General features: G+C 52.4%; 2 protein-coding genes across 8 annotated transcripts in view; one reads left to right on the top strand and one right to left on the bottom strand.

Annotated features, from left to right (window-relative positions):
- FNIP2 (folliculin interacting protein 2) overlaps positions 1-18,700 on the top strand; it is a 105,484-nt gene that overhangs the window by 80,895 nt on the left and 5,889 nt on the right. For 5 of the 7 annotated variants that reach the window (XM_072974990.1, XM_072975004.1, XM_072974995.1 and 2 more), the window contains 3 exons: positions 2,308-3,496; positions 4,265-4,421; positions 16,369-16,569. In XM_072974990.1, coding sequence (XP_072831091.1) covers positions 2,308-3,496; positions 4,265-4,421; positions 16,369-16,569 — 1,547 coding nt within the window. Of the gene's footprint in view, positions 1-2,307; positions 3,497-4,264; positions 4,422-13,417; positions 14,956-16,368; positions 16,570-18,700 lie in introns of those variants that run through there. The other 2 variants (XR_012079372.1, XM_072975018.1) reach the window with 2 other exon arrangements.
- Positions 18,053-18,700, bottom strand: part of SPMIP2 (sperm microtubule inner protein 2) — an 88,708-nt gene continuing 88,060 nt past the window's right edge. Inside the window, exon 5 of the mRNA XM_072975029.1 lies at positions 18,053-18,209. Coding sequence (XP_072831130.1) covers positions 18,126-18,209 — 84 coding nt within the window. The 3' untranslated portion in view covers positions 18,053-18,125. The remainder of the gene's footprint in view (positions 18,210-18,700) is intronic.

Consider the following 18,700-nt stretch of genomic DNA (forward strand, 5'->3'; position numbering starts at 1 on the left):
ACAAGCCAAATGAGAGAAATAAGAAAACAGTTTGAACTAAGGGATAACAAAGAGACAGTGAATGACAGCGTGCAGGACTAGCAAAGCATGGTCCAAAGGGGGCTTGGTCACCCTGACGCGTCTATTAGATGGAACAGTGAAATAGACACATCTGTGATCAGCGGCCGATTAGGACCGAGCTCCTCTCCTTGTCTCCTGTTTTCTCAGCCCCCCATTCCCGCCAACCCCTGTACCCTCTCGATTTGTGTCCTGAGCGCTTCTCCCTTCCTCCGCTGTCTTGTTCTCTTGTCTCTAGTTTGTTTCTTCTCTTTTCCCTCCTGCTCCCTGTGATCTTATCCGAGGTGTGTTTCACCCTCCCTGCCCACCTCACCCTCTTTTTGCTCCTCCATCTCCTCCCCTCTCTGTTATTTCTGTCTTCTCTTCACCCTCCCCGCCCCGTGCCACCCCTCCTCCACACCTGTGTCCCCCTGTCCCTGTCCATCTGTCCTGCCCCTTCTTGCTTCCATGCACTCCCGGTTTTGGACTCTCTCTGTTTCACCTGCACACACTCTTTTTACCCCTTCCTTTCTTCTCATTGAGTTGCCTTTCCACAGTGAGGTGGTTTGGTTTTTTGTTTTTGTTTTTTGCTAGATTTGGGATATGTAATACTTCTTTATTAACACTGGGACTGATTTAACAATGGCGCCCCAGGAAGTCCTGAGGTGGCCGTGAGTCCCCACAATGATGGGCAGATGTGATCACAGGAAGTAACAGCAATAAATCCTTAGTCAAGCAAGTTTTCCTGAACGGAAGTGCCTGTCCTCGCATCAGATGACAATTCTGAGTTACTCTTTTGAATTCTTGGGTGATTTTTCAGTCAGTTGCAAAAGCCTCAGAGATGAAGTTCTATTAGCTGTGACTTGGTCCTTTTATAGAGAGGATGGTTTCATATCACTTCCGTCCCACCTTTTACCTGTTCTCTAGAGCCCTACCCCAGGGAATCTTTTCCAGAGGAGGCACTTCTAGGGGGATCCTCTCCCTTTCTCTTGGTTTGCAACTTGGCCATTAGTTTTATCCAGTATATGCTGCATAAATGCCTCCCCTCCTCTCTCGGACGGAGTCCAACTCCCTGAGTTCTTATTTATAACTATTACCATGTATCTCTGCTCCTTTATTTAGAATCCTTTGATTTTTTGATCTATTGCAATATCCTGATTAATCCCACATGGTTTCTGACTCAGGGATGCTTATGCAGAGATGTAAACAAGATAAATCCGTGTAAAACATGAAACACTCAGCAGTGCTCCTGTGCAGTCAGTAAGCGTTAGCTTTTGGTTGTAATTGTCAATAATAATAATAGCAGAGCATCAAAGGTGCAGCTGTCAAGTGTAACATTCCGATTAAGGATCAAAGGCACTCATTTTGATAGGCAGGCAGGTGACAGGCACTTGTGAGGAGAAGCCCCGCTGCTGGGTTGCTCCACACGTTTGCCTTTCTTCTTCCACCTTTAAGCTGAGTGTCCGTCGTTCATTAGCCAGTTTTTGATGAGTGTGTCGGGGTATAACTTGTGGGACATTGTTTTCCAGTAGAATTTTCCTGTGAAGTAATAGGAAAAAAACTCAGATTCATTATTTACGACTAAGTGAGTTTCTTCTACTTGGTGTGCGTGTGCAGTGAGCAGACCGTTTCATTAAGCATTTTGAACATCCACTGCACTTCTCTTCAGAGATCCCGGCATTGGGATTTCACGCCGAGGCCTACTGTCCTGGGAGTCTTCTAAAGAGATCTCATTCTAGTCCCAAGATAAATTATTTTGATTTGGTCACACATTCAGGGCTCTGGTTTAGCCTTCCTTGGGGAGATGGGAGCCGGGCAGCTTACTAAGCTGCATGGAAAGACCCAGCAAGCATTGCTAGGGACTGTGCACTGCACCAGAATTACGCCAGCACTGCACCTGCTGTGCACTGCACCCACCATGCACTGCACCCTCTGTGCACCAGCCCTGCACTGCACCCAGTATACACCGGCACTGCACTCACTGTGTACCGGCTCTGCACTGCACCTGATACACACCAGCACTGCACCCGCTGTGCACTGCACCCAGTATACACCAGCAGTGCACCTGAGCAACAAAAGCGGGGCTGCACCCGGCAGGCCTTCCCAGGCAGACTTTCCATCCTAGAGGAAAACTGAAATACTGTCAGCACTCAGAATTGCCTCTTTGCCTCAGTCAGGGGAGTGAAGCAGCGATTCCAGGTTTCAGGCTGATGTGCCCTTGACTCGCTCACCCAGATGACTGTCCTTGTGTCGGTTTGCTCTGCCCTCCAGGCGATCTGTACGGAGCCATCGGCTCTCCAGTGAGGCTGACGCGCACGGTGGTGGTGGGGAAGCAGAAGGACTTGGTCCAGCGCATCCTGTACGTCCTGACCTACTTCCTGCGCTGCTCCGAGCTGCAAGAGAACCAGCTGACTTGGGGCGGGCCCCCCGGCGAGGCCGACCAGGTGCTGAACGGGTGCAGCATCACCACAGCCTTGGAGAGGGGGCAGGTGGAGGAGTCTGAGTACGTGGTGGTCACAGTGCGGAGCGAGCCGGCCCTGCTGCCGCCCATCCTGCCCCCGACCGCGCCTGAGGGGCCCCCGGAGGGCTCTGACCTGCGTCCCACGCTTGACAGAGAAGGGAGCCGGAGGCCCGAGCAGAGTCCCGAGGCCGGCGGCGCGGGGTCCCCAGCGCCAGCCCTGGACGGCGCCGGGCATCCTCCGGGCGCGACGGGTGGGAATGCAGAGAGTGAACACGGGGCCCCGCAGGGCGGCGCTGCCAGGCTCTCGGGCTGTGCGGGCTCGGCGGCGGGACCGAAGGTGGGCCCACGCGCGGCAGGCGAGGAGCGGAGGCCCGAGATGCCTAGGAAGCTGCCGGAGCGCTCCGCGGCCAGGCCGTGCCCCGACAGGCCTTCCCGGGAGCCGCCGCCCCGGGAGAAGGTCACCTTCCACATTGGAAGCTCCGTGTCGCCAGAGTCGGACTTTGAAAGTCGCACCCAGAGGATGGGGGAGCGGCTGAAGGCCTGCGGACGGGGCCTGGAGCCGGCGCGGTGGCCCTCGGCCGGGTGCGGGGCGGCCGCCGACGCGGCCCAGGGCCAGTGGGCGTCCGGGTGCCCCTGCGGGCCTGGCCTCCCGCCCTCCGAGGACTGCGGCGGTGCCTCCGCGACCCGCAGCGTCAGGACCGGGGGTGCGGAGGATGCCGCCGCGTGCGCCCCTGCGCCGGGCGGGGACGGGCCGTGGCCCCAGCAGGGCCCCAGCGCGTGTGGCCCGCGGGACGCTGTCCCCCATGGGGACGCCGCCAGGGGGGCCGGCTTCAGGGTGGAAGGAAGCATCCCCAGGAACGAGAGCTCGGACAGCGCCCTCGGGGACAGTGACGACGAGGCGTGCGCTTCCGCCTCCCCGCTTCTGGATCCCGGCGGCGGCGGGGACCACGACCCTGACCTGACGGAAGGGTCCCTGGAGGTGGAGCTGCCGCTGCCCAGGTAACTCGGGTAGGAACAGGAGGCGAGGCTCAGGGGCGGTTCCTGGGACGAACATCGCGCGTCTTTGCCGCTCTGCGTGGTGTTGCGGTCAGGGTTGCGTTCTCGGAGGTTCGGGCCTGCCCTTCCTCTGGGGACGACGGGGGATTAGAGCAGCCGAGCTATAAGCCAGGCGGCCTGCAGGGCCTTTGCGGCTCTTGAGACGTTTGGGGGAAGTCAGGGACGGATGCGGTGGCTTTGGGGAGCGGGGAGGGCCGTCTCCTGTCGCGCCTCAGTGGTGGCGGGTCACACCCCGCCGCCTGCAGCCGGAGCAGTGTGAAGGGGCCGGGAAGCACCACCTCTTCGTAACACTGAGGCAGGTCGGCGGTTTGTTCTGTGGGGCCCGGAGCCGGAAGCAGAGATCTCTGTGTTCCTCCCTGTCCGGGACGGATGTGCAGCTGTGTCCAGCTCCCAGAGCCAGGCTTGGCAAGAGCCCCTCGGGAGACTTCCCCTTTCTTGCCTGCTGGTGATGTGCTGTGTGAGGCACAGGAACAGACTCAACCAGCTGTCAGAATGCTCGTTTTTTCCTGCTCTTCCCCTTTAAGGAAACCCTTCTTCCTCTACACTCCTTTCCTTTTGTGGCAGGCGCACCAATGCCCCGCTTTCTGGAGGGGTCCCGATAGGTACCACCTGAATCCGACTTCTTACCCGCACCCCCGCGGTTCAGGCCCAATGGCAGTGCAAGAAGGGGCACGCGCTGGTGGTGTGTTCTAACAGCCCGTGTCGTCCTAGGTCTCAGAGCATCAGCAACCCGAACGTGAAAAACTTTGGCCGCTCCCTGCTGGCGGGCTACTGCCCCACCTACGTGCCCGACCTGGTGCTTCACGGGACCGGCAGCGACGAGCGGCTGAAGCAGTGCCTGGCGGCCGACCTGGTCCACACAGTCCACGTGAGTGATGCCAGCGGGGAGCCAGGGGGTGGGTCAGCAGCAGGTGCTCAGACCCGAGAGAGTGCAGTTACTGGCTTGGTGGTGGAGATTCCATGGGCAGGGTTACGGGAGGAATGCGGGCTGCCAAGGCACCCAGGACTAGCAGCAGTTGGAGGCTGAGCATGGGGGCCCAAAGCAGCGAGGGGTGCAAGAGGGGCTGCCTGGCTACAGGAGCACAGGGTGAAGGAGGGACCCCAACATCCCTCTGCTCCTGCCTCTGAGCTCTTCCGGTGCCTCCCATTGGCTGAGCCCAGCCAGAAGCCACAGAGCAAGGCCATGGCTGATGCAGATAGTTCTGCAGTCCAGAGGTCACCTCCCGGGGCCGTGCTGGACAGAGGAGGGCACAGGGCGGCCGGGGGAGGCAGGGGTGGGCAGACAGAGCAAACGGCACAGGTGGTGACAATTACAGCCATCACAGGGAGGACCAAAGAGTTGTCACATATGGTTTGCTTCTTATCCGATCTCTCCAAGTTCCTAAAAGTGATTTATTTTCACCCGTTTGTCATGAAGCTCACTCTGATGGTTGCATGAGGATGACTGTGTAAAGACTAACACGTCTTACTGGAGAACTGCCTGGCGGTGGCTGCCCAGTGCCATTCTGCTCTCTGCAGCGTGGCCAGGCCAGCAGTTAAGGAGACTGTCAGCCTGAGGCCTGCTCTTAGCCAAGCTGCTCCGGGGCAGCTGTGCACAGACAGATGTCGTGTATTAGAAACATACTATGTTTTGTACAACAGGGGAAGTCCTCGTGGCTTTGGGAGAGTTGGAATTTGGCTGGTTACCGCCTTCCCCCATGTAGCAAACTCTTTTCGTGTGGTGACCCACAAGGCAGTACGTCTTCTCTCTGGCCTCGAGCATCTCCTCTGTGGAGACCAGGCATCCATCAGGCACAGGCCAAGCAGGAGGAAGACATTCGTGTAGAAGGGGAGGAAAAGGCGGCCCTGAAGCTGATGTTCTCACCCCCTGGGGGAGGAGGGCAGCCAGGGAGGGGCGGCCCTGCCCTTTGCTGTGACCTCACCCGCCCAGGAGGTCCCTGGAAGGAATCTGGTGACGTGACTTTTGTCTCTGTGAGGATGGAATGCCTCCACTTTATCCTCGTAGTTGTGTGAGCACTGGGACTTGTCCATCGTCTGAGGCTGGTCCATCCCTGGCTTAGAGAGAGGAGGTGCCCTCGTGTGCAGAGCTATCTCCAGGCTGTGGTAACCACGTGGGGAGCCCCAGTGATTCCAGAGACCCGCGCACATTTATCCAGGGAGTGAGAGGCCCTCCTCTCCTTGTCTGTTGGCACCTTGTGTTTATGATCACATATGCAAACCCTGTGGGCTTTCTCTCCTGTCTGTGTCTGTTTGCTCTGTGAGAATATCTGTGTTGCTCGGTGCGCCCTCCTCCTGTGAAGCCCTGTGTTCTGCTTCTGACGGGCTGTCGTCCGAATACCTTGGAGACGGCATCTGTTGCTCGATGCCCCTCCTTGAACTCACCAACTGCAGAACCATTCATGACCCTTTTGAGATTTTCCACAGGCTGACAAGTTCAGGTGTTTGCTTGTTAGGTTTTCATGGTGACCATCTGGCTCTGTAATTCTTAAATTAAAGGAGAAAAAAAAAAAGAAAAAACGCTTTCTCTCTGTTCTCTGAAAGGCTTTTAATTCTTAAATTAAAGGAGAAAAAAAAAAGAAAAAACACTTTCTCTCTGTTCTCTGAAAGGCTTTTCATCTCTCATTTCCTCTTCCTTACAGTAGTAGTGTTTTCACACTACAGCTGTTCACATCTCTTTATACTTTGCGGTCAGCCTGAGAGGTGGAAACTTATTGGGCATAATAAGCCGATATTGTGTCAAATTGTGGCACATCCACAGTGCAGCCAGGCCTAGGTGTTAATAGGAAATTGTGGAGGGGTCATAAAAGTATCTTCAGACTTTTAATACATTCAGAGTGTATCCAGTTGGCATTAGTGGAGTTCCCATTTTACTTGGCACGTTCCTCAGAACGAATTCTGCTTTTGAAGTAAGCGTTCCACGTAAACCACTTCTCAGACTGGGACTCTGGTCTGTGGCAGTGTTTAAGTGAAGACAGCCTTACTTTCAACTACCATTGACAAATATTTGTTGAGAAATGAATAAGGAGGTGGGGGGGACATTCTATTGAATTTACTGCTCCATTAGCCTAGTCACTGTTTAAATTCTTGAGTGTGGTCCCAGAGAAAGAAGCAAAGATCCAAGACGGAATGCGGGACCAGAGTTAGAGCTGATGGAGGAAGAAGAGATCAGCGTACATGGCTTTACCATCACTTGCTTTTTTTTGAACATCTTTCTGTTCATGCCAGACTTCGTCCAGCTTTGATATTCACAATTGTTTTTAAAGAGGAATTTTTAGTAATTGTTGAAAAGCAGTTGATTTCAGTTACCAATCTCTTGTCGAGGCCTGTGTGTGACTGGACTGTAAAATCTGTCCCATGTAAATGTGAACTTTTATAACCGCGGTGGGCCGGCTCATGGGTTCCTTCTCTCACTGAGAGATGGTGTCTGGAGCTTCCAATTCTAAGAACTTCTTTTCATGCCTTTCCTTATTGTAGGCTCTTATCAAAGAAAGACACATTAACTTTATTTCTGTTTTTATTATCGGCTTTCACATGGGAAGATTCTGATGGTTTTTAAATATTTAAACACATGATCTTGTTTAATCCACCGTCTACCTCTTTTCTGTCATTTGAACTGTTGCTCTGCCTCCTAACATATAGATTACACAGCTGCCTTAAATTAGGCCAACATCATATTTAGTTTCTTTTTTTCTTTTCTGCCACATCTAAACGTGGCTTCTTTCTTCTATTTTCCTTTTGACTAGAGATGGTGATGTGGGCAAGAGAGGGTGAGAGAGCCAGCTTCCCTTCGTGCCTCTGACCCTCCAGGAACTTTTTCTCTCTTTGTGTTTTCTCCCGGGTGCCCCACTGCTGGGGGCACTGCTGACCAGGGCTGGGTCAGGGTATTAAATTACAGGTAGCTGTGGGGTGGTGGAGGGGCACCGACTCTACACTGATGGCTTCGGCATCACCACCCGTTCGCTGTTCCTTAAGGAAATCAGTGGGTCTCGCTAAGTCTCAGAAACACATGTTTAGAGGAACAGATAAAATAATCACTTAGCAGTTAAAACTTCGGCTTCTAAAGGCAGGCACACCTGAATCTGAGTGACGGCTCATCCCCTGTGGTTTCGTGGCCTTCGGCAGGTTTCTTTAATTTTCTAGGCCTTAGCTTCATCTTTTAGGAAATAACAGGACTTAAAGTCCGGTGTGAAGACCGCGCGATGAGGCGTATGCAGTGTGTAGCGTGGTGCCTGGGACTTCACCGGACGCCTGATGGCTGTCAGCAGTTACAGTTACACAGGTGGCCGTGCTTTGTGAATGAGTTTCCTGGGAGGCTCCCATGGGGCTGCCAGGACAGAACCCAGTCACCCACCCATTCAGCGCGGACAAGGGCCACTCTTCCTCCGCCAGCGATGTGGCCAGGAGCAGGCCAGGCGCCCCGCTCTGCAGCAGTGGGGCATCAGGACCGGAATTCACATCCTGTGTTAATGGTTCTCTTCAAGAAACCGAGCTCCAGGGCCTCAGGCATTTTCAGCAAAATCCACAATACCAGGCGGCAGTTGGGTGTAGCAGCCTCTTTCATTTCATTTTTGAAGGAGCAACAGACTGACTCCAGAAATATCCGCAGAAAGCCGCAGCACAGATCAGGAGTGGTGCTGAGCGCTCTGTGGGATGTAGGCCTGTGAATAGCTAAGTAAGCCTGATGGACCAGGAAGTCTCCCAAAACAACAGCGAGTCCCAGCGAGTGATCAGTCATCACCTCCGTAACAGACGGCCCTGGGGTGGCCTCCTGTCAGTGGCAACCCGACACAGTGCTGTGGGGAGTGTTTCTGGGGGATGGGGCTGCTGCTTCAGAGCACCCCTCGCTGCCTTCACCCCTGTGCTGGGCGATGTGTGTGGCGGGGCCACGGGCCTGCAGCGCCGTCTTACCATCCAGTGAAACCTTCGGGGCGTGTGTGCACGTGTACAGACACACAGGCACCGATGGACACTCAGTATAAGCGTGCAAACTGGGTATGATGTTAACATGTGTCTCCTATAGCGGACTATCGTTCTAACGACGTGGAAACAGTACTGATCTCTCCCGTAGCGCCCGCTCCAGTCTGCGGGCTTCATGGCCCCCTCCCTCCTCACCGTGAGCGCAGTGACCTTCCAGCCAGCACCTGTGCCCAGTCGTCCTGCACGGGGCCACGGAGGGCTCCTCCTCCAATGTGGATTTGATTGCTTACTTTTTTTTCCCCAATCTTTGTTGGTGGGGGAGATAATTAGGTTTATTTATTTATTTTTCACAGAGGTACTGGGGGTTGAACCCGGGACCTCGTGCATGCTAAGCACACACCCCACCACTGAGCTGCGCCCTCCCCCCTGATCGTTTACTCTTCTCTCTCCCGGGCCATTTCTCCTGGAGAGCAGCATCCAGGCTCCTTGGCTAGAATTGCCCCTTTTATGTCCTCGGATGTGGACACACACGCGCACAGCCCTGCACGTGCCTCCTTTCCGGCACAGTATGCCGTGAGCCATCCTTCAATGGCCCATCTCCTCCTGGCCTGCCCTCCCTGACTCCCTCTCCCTCTGGCATCATCGGACCAGCCTCTGTTCCTTCTACAGGACCTGCTCCAACATTGCCTCTTCTTTGAAGCCACCCCAGGCCCCTTGGCACGTCCTTGTCCCGCCAGGCCTATGGGCCCCAGGGCAGGAGGGGGGCTGTGTGCACCCCTGTGTGTCCCAGCACCTCTCCCAGGCTCCAGGACATCCAAGGGTTCCCACAGGACTGGGTGTGGGGGTGCGGGCTCCTCCACGTAAGGCTGTGATCGTGGCCATGACCCTGCCTTCCAGAGCGAGAGAAGCAGACGAGGGCCTTTCTTTAGAGGGTGAAGGGGGAGGGTGATGCTTTCAGATATGACGCTCTGGCTTTTGTGCTCATTTTCTTCCCCTAAAGGAGAATAAAAAGTTTAGTCTATGTCTCTCAGGCATAATTCCTCTTGTATTTTGTAAATATTAGACACGTTGCTGATTTTGATGTTTTCCCCAATTTTTTCATTGTGTGCAAAATATTTGGATGTCTGTGCCATTCTCTGAAAAAAAAAAAAAGCTCCTAGCCTTCTCACATTTTATTGTGGCATCACACACATCCTCACAGAACTTTACTCCAATGACCTTTTTGACCCTGAGCCCCTTCCCTTGACTTTAAGCTGTCTCCTTCCTCCGCAAGTGACTGGCCTGCCTTCTGTGGCATCCCCGGAGCGGCACATGGGTCTGCAGGGCACCCGGCAGGAACAGGCAGAAGGGCAGGTGTCTCCCCTGCACCCCAGCCACAGGCTCCCTCAGCAGTGTCTGGTAGACCAGAACGATTGATTCTCTCTCCTCCACCACCAGTGGAGGACCTGCTTCCAGGGAACACACGTGGAACATAAAACAAACAACTCCAGCAAGATGGACTCACGGTTAGAAATTACCAGCCATGATGCGGGGGTACAGGCAGGAGGCTTCGCCCTCCTAGAATAATCTGAAACAACTGCCGAGTAACTACTTTAAAATGGCTCCAGTGTAAAAAGAAGGAACCAGAACCTTGAGAAAAGATGGTCTGATACAACACATGATTGTGTAGATTTGTTAAAGAACTAAAAAGAGCTGCTAAAATGGAAAAATACAGTCATGGAAGTTAAAACTCAAGGGACAGGTTAAAAAGCAGAGCAGATTAAATACAGCCAGAGAGAATTAGAATTCATGAAGGAGACACTCGGTACAACGCTCTCTCTCTGTAGCTCTGAGACAAAAATACAGGAAAAATTATGAGAGAGCAAGTAAGAGACGTGGAGGCTGAAACGAGATGATTTTGTAGCACATACGGAAGGGGAGAAAGAGAAACAGTGTGGGAAGAAAGCATGACTGCGATCGTTCAGATTAAAGGAGCCCACTAACTCCCAAGTAGGGTGAATAGAGAGAAACCCACATTGAGTTCCGGGACGTCAAGGATGAAGGAAACACTCAGCAGCAGCAGAGAGGACACAGCCCCTGTCCTTCAGGGACCAAAATCCAACAGGTGATACGGAGAGCCCACTGTAGGGGGAGGCATGGGGCGATGCACAGAGGCTTCCTGGAGGAGGGGGCGTCTGCAGTGAGGATGAGCCGGGAGAGGGCAAGGGGGCTGGGCTGGCTGCAGGAGCTTCAGACTCACCATAGGAAGGGCCAGCCTGGCCGCCGTGGGAGGTTCTGTCTGTCCATCTCTGTAAATCTGACATCAGGGAAGTCAGGATGCTGGAAATTTAGTATCTTGTATTCTGGATGGTTGTATAGACAGGAGGCAGGTGACCAGCAGGGCTCTTTCCTCTGCGTGGATGTGAGACTGGGCACTGGTCAGCAGTCCACACATCTGCATCCTGGCAGACGGCTCTCAGCCGTCCAGAAGTGGGTGGGTTGGCCAAGGACTAGCTTAGCTTGCTTAAATCTTCAGTTCAAGGACATGGAGGTGTGGTGATGGAGGTGGGCCTTGGCTCCTAAGGACACAGAAGGATAACATAGGGGATCTGAGGATATTTAACCAAGAGCGGATGCTGAGAAGATGACCATCATGGCAAGAATCACCCGTTTTCTCTTTGCGACCAGTCAGAGCCTTACTTGAAGCCACACGAAGGCTGCTGTCACTAAGTCATGGTGCTGTCACCATCGGTGAGGGTCTCTTTGGGGTTTTTTTGTTTGATTTTTATTTTTTGTTTTTATTGAAGTGCCATCAGTTACAATGTGTCAGTTTCTGGCGTACAGCACAGTGTCCCCAGTCATACATATACGTACATGTATTCATTTTCATATTCTTTTTCATTAAATGTTATTACAAGATATTGAACATACCTCCTTGTGCTATACCGAAGAAATTTTTAAAGTCTATTTTCATATAGTGGCTAACATTTGTAAATCTCAAACTCCCCAGTTTATCCCCTCTCACCCCTTTTCCCCGGATAACCGTAAGATTGTTTACTAAGTCTGTGAGTCTGTTTTTGTTTTGTAGATGAGTTCATAGTGTCCTTTTTTTTCCCTTTCCTTTTTTTAGATTCCACATATGAGGGATATCATATGGTATTTTTGTTTCTCTGTCTGGCTTATTTCATTTCAAATGATCTCCAGGTCCATCCATGTTGCTGCAGATGACATTATTTTATTTTTGTGGCTGAGTAGTATTCCGTTACACACACACACACACACACACACACACACACACACACACACCCCACACACTTTCTGTATCCAGTCATCTGTCGATGGATATTTAGGCTGTTTCCATGTCTTGGCTATTGTAAATAGTGCTCTATGAGCACTAGGGTGCATGCATCTTTTCAAATTAGAGTTTCCTTCAGATATATGCCCAGGAGCAGGATTGCTGGATCATATGATAAGTCTATTTTTAGTCTTTTGGGAAATCTCCATACTGTTTTCCACAGTGGCTGCACCAAACTGCATTCCCACCAGCAGTGTAGGAGGGTTCCCCTTTCCCCACAGCCTCTCCAGCATTTATCATTCATGGACTTTTGAATGATGGCCTTTCTGACTGGTGTGAGGTGATACCTCATGGTAGTTTTGATTTGCATTTCTCTGATAATTAGCGATATTGAGCATTTTTTCGTGTGCCTATTGGTCATTCATATGTTTTCACCAGAGAACTGCTTGTTTAGGTTTTCTGCCCATTTTGGGATTAGGTTGGGTTTTTGTTACTAAGTTGTGTGGGCCGTTGGGTGAGGGTCTCTTTGAAAGGTGTTTTCTCACGCAGCATCCTCTTACTCAAGTTCAGTTTAATCAAGCTATGGAACTTGCCAGAGTTATCCTCTATAGGACGGCTAACAAGTTGGTGCTTACATGATCCCCAAGAATCTTATGTTCTATAATCTAGAATATTTCAGAGAAAAATTCCTTCCTAGCCCCCAAGTCACCAATCACCTGCCCCCTTGTGTGTGGAAGAGGCTGCCTGGTGGCTTGTCCTGTGGTTAAGTCTGCAGTTGTCGGTCGTGTGCAGAGTGTGGGGCCGGCGGGGAGTATGACGCCCGTCTGCACGCCTGTCGTCTGCTGCACACTCCGGGCTGCCCCTTGAGGGCTCACAGAGGCTCTGTTGAGAGTAGACATTGGGCCATGCCAGCGGCATAAAGACGGGAAGTTTCTTGGCCAAGTCACATCAGAGGCAACCATGTTCTCTCCTCTTGACATAACATTGCGACCGTCGCACACACTGTCACAGTCTTATTTCCGAGGGACTTCCACCCCAACCAGGTCCTCAGGTTTCAAAGGAGACGGCTTGGCAGACTCGAGCTAAAATGTCAGAGGCAATTGGATGATGTCCTAGATTCCGTTTCTGACACGCCAGGATACGTCGTGAGCTCTTGTATTTTGTGTCCGTGTGTTTCTCTCGGTAGCTCAGAGCTGCCCTGGGCCCCCACGGGGGGGATGGCGTGATGCGCTCATCAGTCGCTGGTGGAGGGTGTGGCTCGGTGGTGGAGCGTGAGCTTGAGGTCCTGGGTTCAGTCCCCAGTGCCTCCTCTAAGATAAATAAATAAGTAAACCTAATCACCTCCCCCTGCAAATAATAATAATAATAATAATAATAATAATAATAATAATAAATGAAGACAATTTTTAAAAAATGAACTCATCAGTAGCTGAAGGACACGTACGTGGGGGGTGGTAGTTTCTGCCTCTTAAATGAGAAGTAGGTAACCATGTGAAAGTTTGGTCATTTAAACGTGGGACGTGGAAGAGAACGATCTTGACGGTTGTGCAGATGACTTAACAGGAACTGGATTGACCTTAAAAATGAAGAAATCTGAGCAGAGGATTATTCGCCAGGGCTGGCCTGTATCAGATAGCTAGCCCACGCCTGACGTGTTGTTACGCTCATTTCAGAGGCTACGGAAGAAAAATGTGACTTCTCTCCTGGAATGACTTATGCCATCACTGAGGAGACAAACAGATGTGAAATCGCGAGCACGTTAAGACAGTGATTAAATGCCTGATGGTGAACGTGGGGTGCCAGGGAGACTGGACCCAAGCTGGGTCCCTGAGGACCCGGACCGTTTAGAAGGGAGCTGGGGAGACATTCAGGGACAGCCTGATAAGAGCAGGCGCCCTCCCTCCCCGGACAAGGGGGCGCTTCTCAGGGAGCCCGGGGTGGCAGGTGGGCGCAGGCGCGGAGAGCTCTAAGGTGGAAAAAGACAAGTCTGCACTGGAGCGTTTCGGGGGACGAGCTGGAGCAGATTGATGCATCGCTGAGGGAAATGGCAGTGTGGTATGTTAAGAGGTCGCAGGGTTTTGGAGACAAGATTAACGTGGCAGACACGTTTTTCTCACAGACTCTGTGACTTAAGTGCCATCACATTTCACAGATGTGGAAGCTGGGCGGCCCTCAGCTGGCAAGGGACAGAGGCAGTGCCCCAGCCCTGTCCTCCCTGACGTCAGAACCTTTGCTCTTTGGTGACCATCAGAACCAAGTTCTAAGGACAGAGCTGCGGAGGTCAGGGGTCTGACAGGTGTTTGAATCATCACCTCGTGGTCTGCAGCACTTGTTAGAGTGTTCCTTTCTCAGAAGCACGGTGCCACGTGTGTCACTGCTGGTGAGTGGCTCCTTGTTTGTACCCGGTGTGTGCGTGAACTTGGTACAATTGTGAACTTAAAAGACCTACCTGACAGACTTCACTAAGGACCAGGTTACGCCGATGACAAGGCATTGTCATCTTGCTGTGAATTTGTGACACGGATTGAGCAAGAACTTGCAGGAACTGGTAAAGGGAAGTCGCTGCAGTCACCCCGTCCTTCCGCATTCCCTGTTTTGGTGCGTGTGTGTGTGTCTGTCTCGGAAGAGCAGGAGTCGGGGTCGCAGAAGCCTTCAGGTGGGAGCGGGACTTCGGGTCATCATGTGTGTGGCGTTTGTACAGTTTGGTTTCCATGTCTGTAAAGTGAGAACCATCCTTGGGAAACTGGGCTTCATTCATTCCAGAAGCCGCCTTGCCACATTCTTCACTTCTCACGTTTAAGATTCGTTGAACAGACGCTTAAGGAAAGGTCTGGCCATTAGACTTGCCTGATCGGCTCTTCTTTGCAATGGGAAACACATTTTAAGTCCTGACAGTCTCCCTCCTGGGTGTGATAGAGGAAAAATGTCGGCCCCAACACGGGTCTCATTCAGCCCACCAGTCCCTCCTTCCTCATCTGTGAGAAAGAATGCAAAGCGAGGCAGGGGAAAAAGCCCCAAACTGGGGAGCCAGGTCGCCTGTTAAAAGTACAGTGTAGCACAGTGAAAAAAAAGTGACAAATATATGTATGTTCACGTGTAACTGAAAAATTGTGCTCTACACTGGAATTCAACACAACATTGTAAAATGACTATAACTCAATAAAAAATGTTTTTAAAAAACTAAGAAAAAAAAAAGGGTACAGTATGACAGCCAACACCTGGGGTTTCCGACAGCCTCCCTCCCAGCCCCGAGTGCTGTCGTAAAAATCCCAGGCCACGGTTGTCCGCGGCGGGGCTGTGTGCTGTGTGTCTCCTTCGCTGCAAGCAGCAGGAACCGACTCTTAATTTAAGCAGAAGGGACTTTATTGGAAGAATATCAGGGAGTCTTAGAAATGATAAGAAGACCAACGAACTAGGCTTGGCCAGATGGAGAACGAGGCATCTCGGGAAGTCGGGGACCAGGAACTCCCTGAGGGGTCTGTAGGAGCTGCTGTCTGGCCAGGAACACGGTGGCACCAAGCACCCTGGGCCTCCTGACCCCCTGCTATGGGGGGACCGCTGGGCATCCCCGGAGCATCTAATCGGCCTCGCCTGGGTCGTGTTACCACAGCGCGGTGGAGGGTGGGTGGCCCTCCAGGACTTACCCAGGAAAGATCCTTCTCCAAAGGGAAATTGGGAGGAAGCTAGACTCAGTAGCCAAAGCGACAGTGGCCACCACCGGGCAGGAAAGGGACCGCACAGGGGACGAGGCCAGACCCGGTTTCCTTTGGTAAAGGAGGGTCAGAGGATGTTTGCGAGGACGTTGGCTGCAGGGTGCGTCTGCCTGTACCCTCGCCCACTCGCCTCCTTGCTTCTGTCCTGCGGCCGGGAGGCGGCCTTGTGCTGCTGGTTTGCGCACGTGTGGACGCTCAACCTGTGTGGCACAGGGCCTGGCAGGGAGGCAGTCATATGGTGATCAGTTTCAAGGAATTCAATTTTTTAGGCCCTTTTCCTTGGCTGCGTCCGCGGTCACCCCGTCTGCCCTGGGGCACGGCTCTTGTCACTGCGCAGCTCCTGGGTGTTTGTGTCTTAAGTCTGTTCTTCAGGAGCTGTACTTGGACTTTTTGGCCCCGTCCAGATAAGTGACTCGCCACCCACATCTGATTCCTGTAGGCAGTCAGAGCTGATCTACGCCTGTAGCACGCGGTTACTGAATCCACACTGCTTTGTGATTCAGGCCATGCCTTCCAGGGAATGATGTGACCTGCCAGACCTTGTTCCTAGGAGTAGAATCCTACCCCTCGTTCTAAGTGTCCATTTTAAAAGGAGGGTGCAGTGTTGCAGAAGGAAGTGGACTTTAATGTCCAGGGCTGGAGGGAGAGCATGTGCCTTTGCACATTTCTGTGAACCCCCAATGACATTACATTGTGTCTCCTGGTGCCACAGGGAAATAATGATTGCTTGCCATTTCTGTCAAGTAAATTTTTACATGACAGTCCGATGACACCCTGTGTGAGTCTCCGGGAAGCTCCCTACTCCTGGGGCGCCCATCACCCCCTCCCACCCCTCTGTCTGATGCTGCTCAGAAACTTCTGGATGCTCTGGGTGACACCCGGGAAGAGCTGACCCTGTGCTCCCCCCGCAGCACCCCGTGCTGGACGAGCCCATTGCCGAGGCCGTCTGCATCGTTGCCGACACGGAGAAGTGGAGCGTCCAGGTGGCCACGAGCCAGAGGAAGGTGGTGGACGACTCAAAACTCGGCCAGGAGGTCCTTGTGTCCAGCCAGGTGTCCAGCCTGCTCCAGTCCATCCTGCAACTGTACAAGCTGCACCTCCCTGCCGACTTCGTAAGTATGGCCAGAGGACACGGCCCTTGGTAAGGTGACTGTGCAGCCCGAGCTCCCGTGGACTGCTTGTGCCATAATTGGAGGTTAGATCAGTGGAATCAGACCTGCGACAGAAGAGCGGCACCCAGGGTAGATCTCAGTCTCAGTGGCTCTCCCATGAGACAGGGGACGTGGAACCACACACAGCTTTCTGAACAAGTTCTGTAGAAAAGTAAGTAAGGTGTAGAGGCAGGGACCACGCAGGAAGGGAGATTGAAAATCCTCCTCCAGAGAACTCACTGGTTTTCCTTTTATTCCATCCATGCCAAGCAAGCTGGTTTCGGAAGGGACTGCAGTCCCGTGTGTTTGGGGACTGTCCTCCCCGGGTTGTTACAGATAAAATAGGATATGGTCTGTGTCAACACTGAAAATGGGGACGCACCAGACCCACAGAAGGTGGTAGCAATCATTCCTTGTCAAATGGGATTTTAAACCATTTTGGTAACATTACATTAAATACAAGCAGCAGGCAGCGCCCAGCATCTCCTAGAAAATGATGACAGCTCTGCTTGAATAATATGCAAAAGAAATCCGTGTGTGTATGTGCGTACATGTGTGTGCAGAGATTGAGGGAAAACATACTTAGAGAGGGAGGGAGGGAGGTTTCCAAAGCAAGAGGCAGCTGAAGGGCGTGTGTCCTGGGAGAGCCCGCTGGCTGGAGCAGATGCAGGTGGGTGAGCGAGCCGCCCGCATCCCCGTCCGTCTGCCCTCCCTCTGCTCGATGCTGCTCTCTGCGCTTCTGCCCCATACCACACAGCCGTCACTTCCCTTCCGGCCCCCACAAAAGATGCAGCGCTATCACCCACGGAGTAGGAACCGGAAGATTAGCTACCTGCACCTGCCATTTATGGAGCAGTGATTTTCATGAGCTCCTGTGACCGAACCTCCAGTCACACTGCATTCTGCAAGTCGGGGCTTCTGTGTCCTGCAAAAAGGAGCCCTGAGACACCATCCGGCTGTCTTCGGAGGTGGCAGTGCGGCATCACAGGGACACCACTGGACGTAACCGGGGTAACGTCCAGGCTCTGCCACTGCCTCGTTAGTGGGCGACCTTGAGATCTCAGAACCTCAGCCTTGTCATCTGTAAAGTAAAGACGGGGCCTGTTCGACAAGCGTGTTTTGAGACTCCTCTGAAAACACCGCCCACGAGAGGTGCCTTAACCGCCAGTGGACACTCGTGGCTAGTCCTTTCAGGGCCAGTGGCCCGGCCTCGTGGCCCAGCCCCACTGCCTCCTAACCGTGTGCCTTGTCAGAGCTGAAGCTGGGGGAGCGACAGAACCCGTCTTGTGTGGTGACGAAAATGGAGTCAGGTGGTTCAGGGAAGCCCTTGCAGTAACTGTTACAGATGTTCTAAGCTCTCAGGAAGCGGTACCGTTGGTGCCACTGTTGGAAACCATTGGTTCTCTCAGGCAGTGTTCATGGCTCTGAAGACCGACACCACCGCTTCACGGGAACCTTTATTTGGGCCTGAGCAGCGGGGGTGAGGGACACAGGAGGCTCCTGTGGGTCTTACAGCCTCATCTTTGTTCTACATTTGTAGACAGCTTTCCTTTGTAGTAGCAAGTTGCTTCCTGCCGACTTGGAGGCTGAAATCTCCTTTTCTGTAAGAGAGAAGCAAGAGATTTGATTTTACAGATTTTTACTGTTGTAAGTATTTACAAAACTTTTATGTGGCAGTCTATGACATGTCTCTTGTTAGATTTGACATCTTAATTATCCCAGCGATCAGTTCCCATAGCTAATTCTGCCTCCTCTATTTGGGTGGAGGTTATGTTTAACCACTTAATGAGTGACTGACCTAACCTGACAACATCACCATCAAAGGAAATTTCACCCACAGTTTAAAAATTCTTCATAAAAATCGCTTGAATGAAACACTTGACTAAATGCCTATTAGTTCCCTCAGTATGAAAAGAGAAAGTCGCTATTTAAAATTTCAGAAGTTAAAATTGAAGAAATCCATCTCAGAAAGGGGAGGGGGATCCCCAAACAGTTCTGTTTCACAATCAGGCTTTTACAAAGTGCTTTGAGTTCAAGTTTCATGTCCACTCTGTGTAACCCGGTGTTGTCTTCATTTCCACGTGGCAACACC

This window comes from Vicugna pacos, chromosome 2 (assembly GCF_048564905.1).
Source record: "Vicugna pacos chromosome 2, VicPac4, whole genome shotgun sequence".
Classification (NCBI taxonomy): Eukaryota; Metazoa; Chordata; class Mammalia; order Artiodactyla; family Camelidae; genus Vicugna; species Vicugna pacos.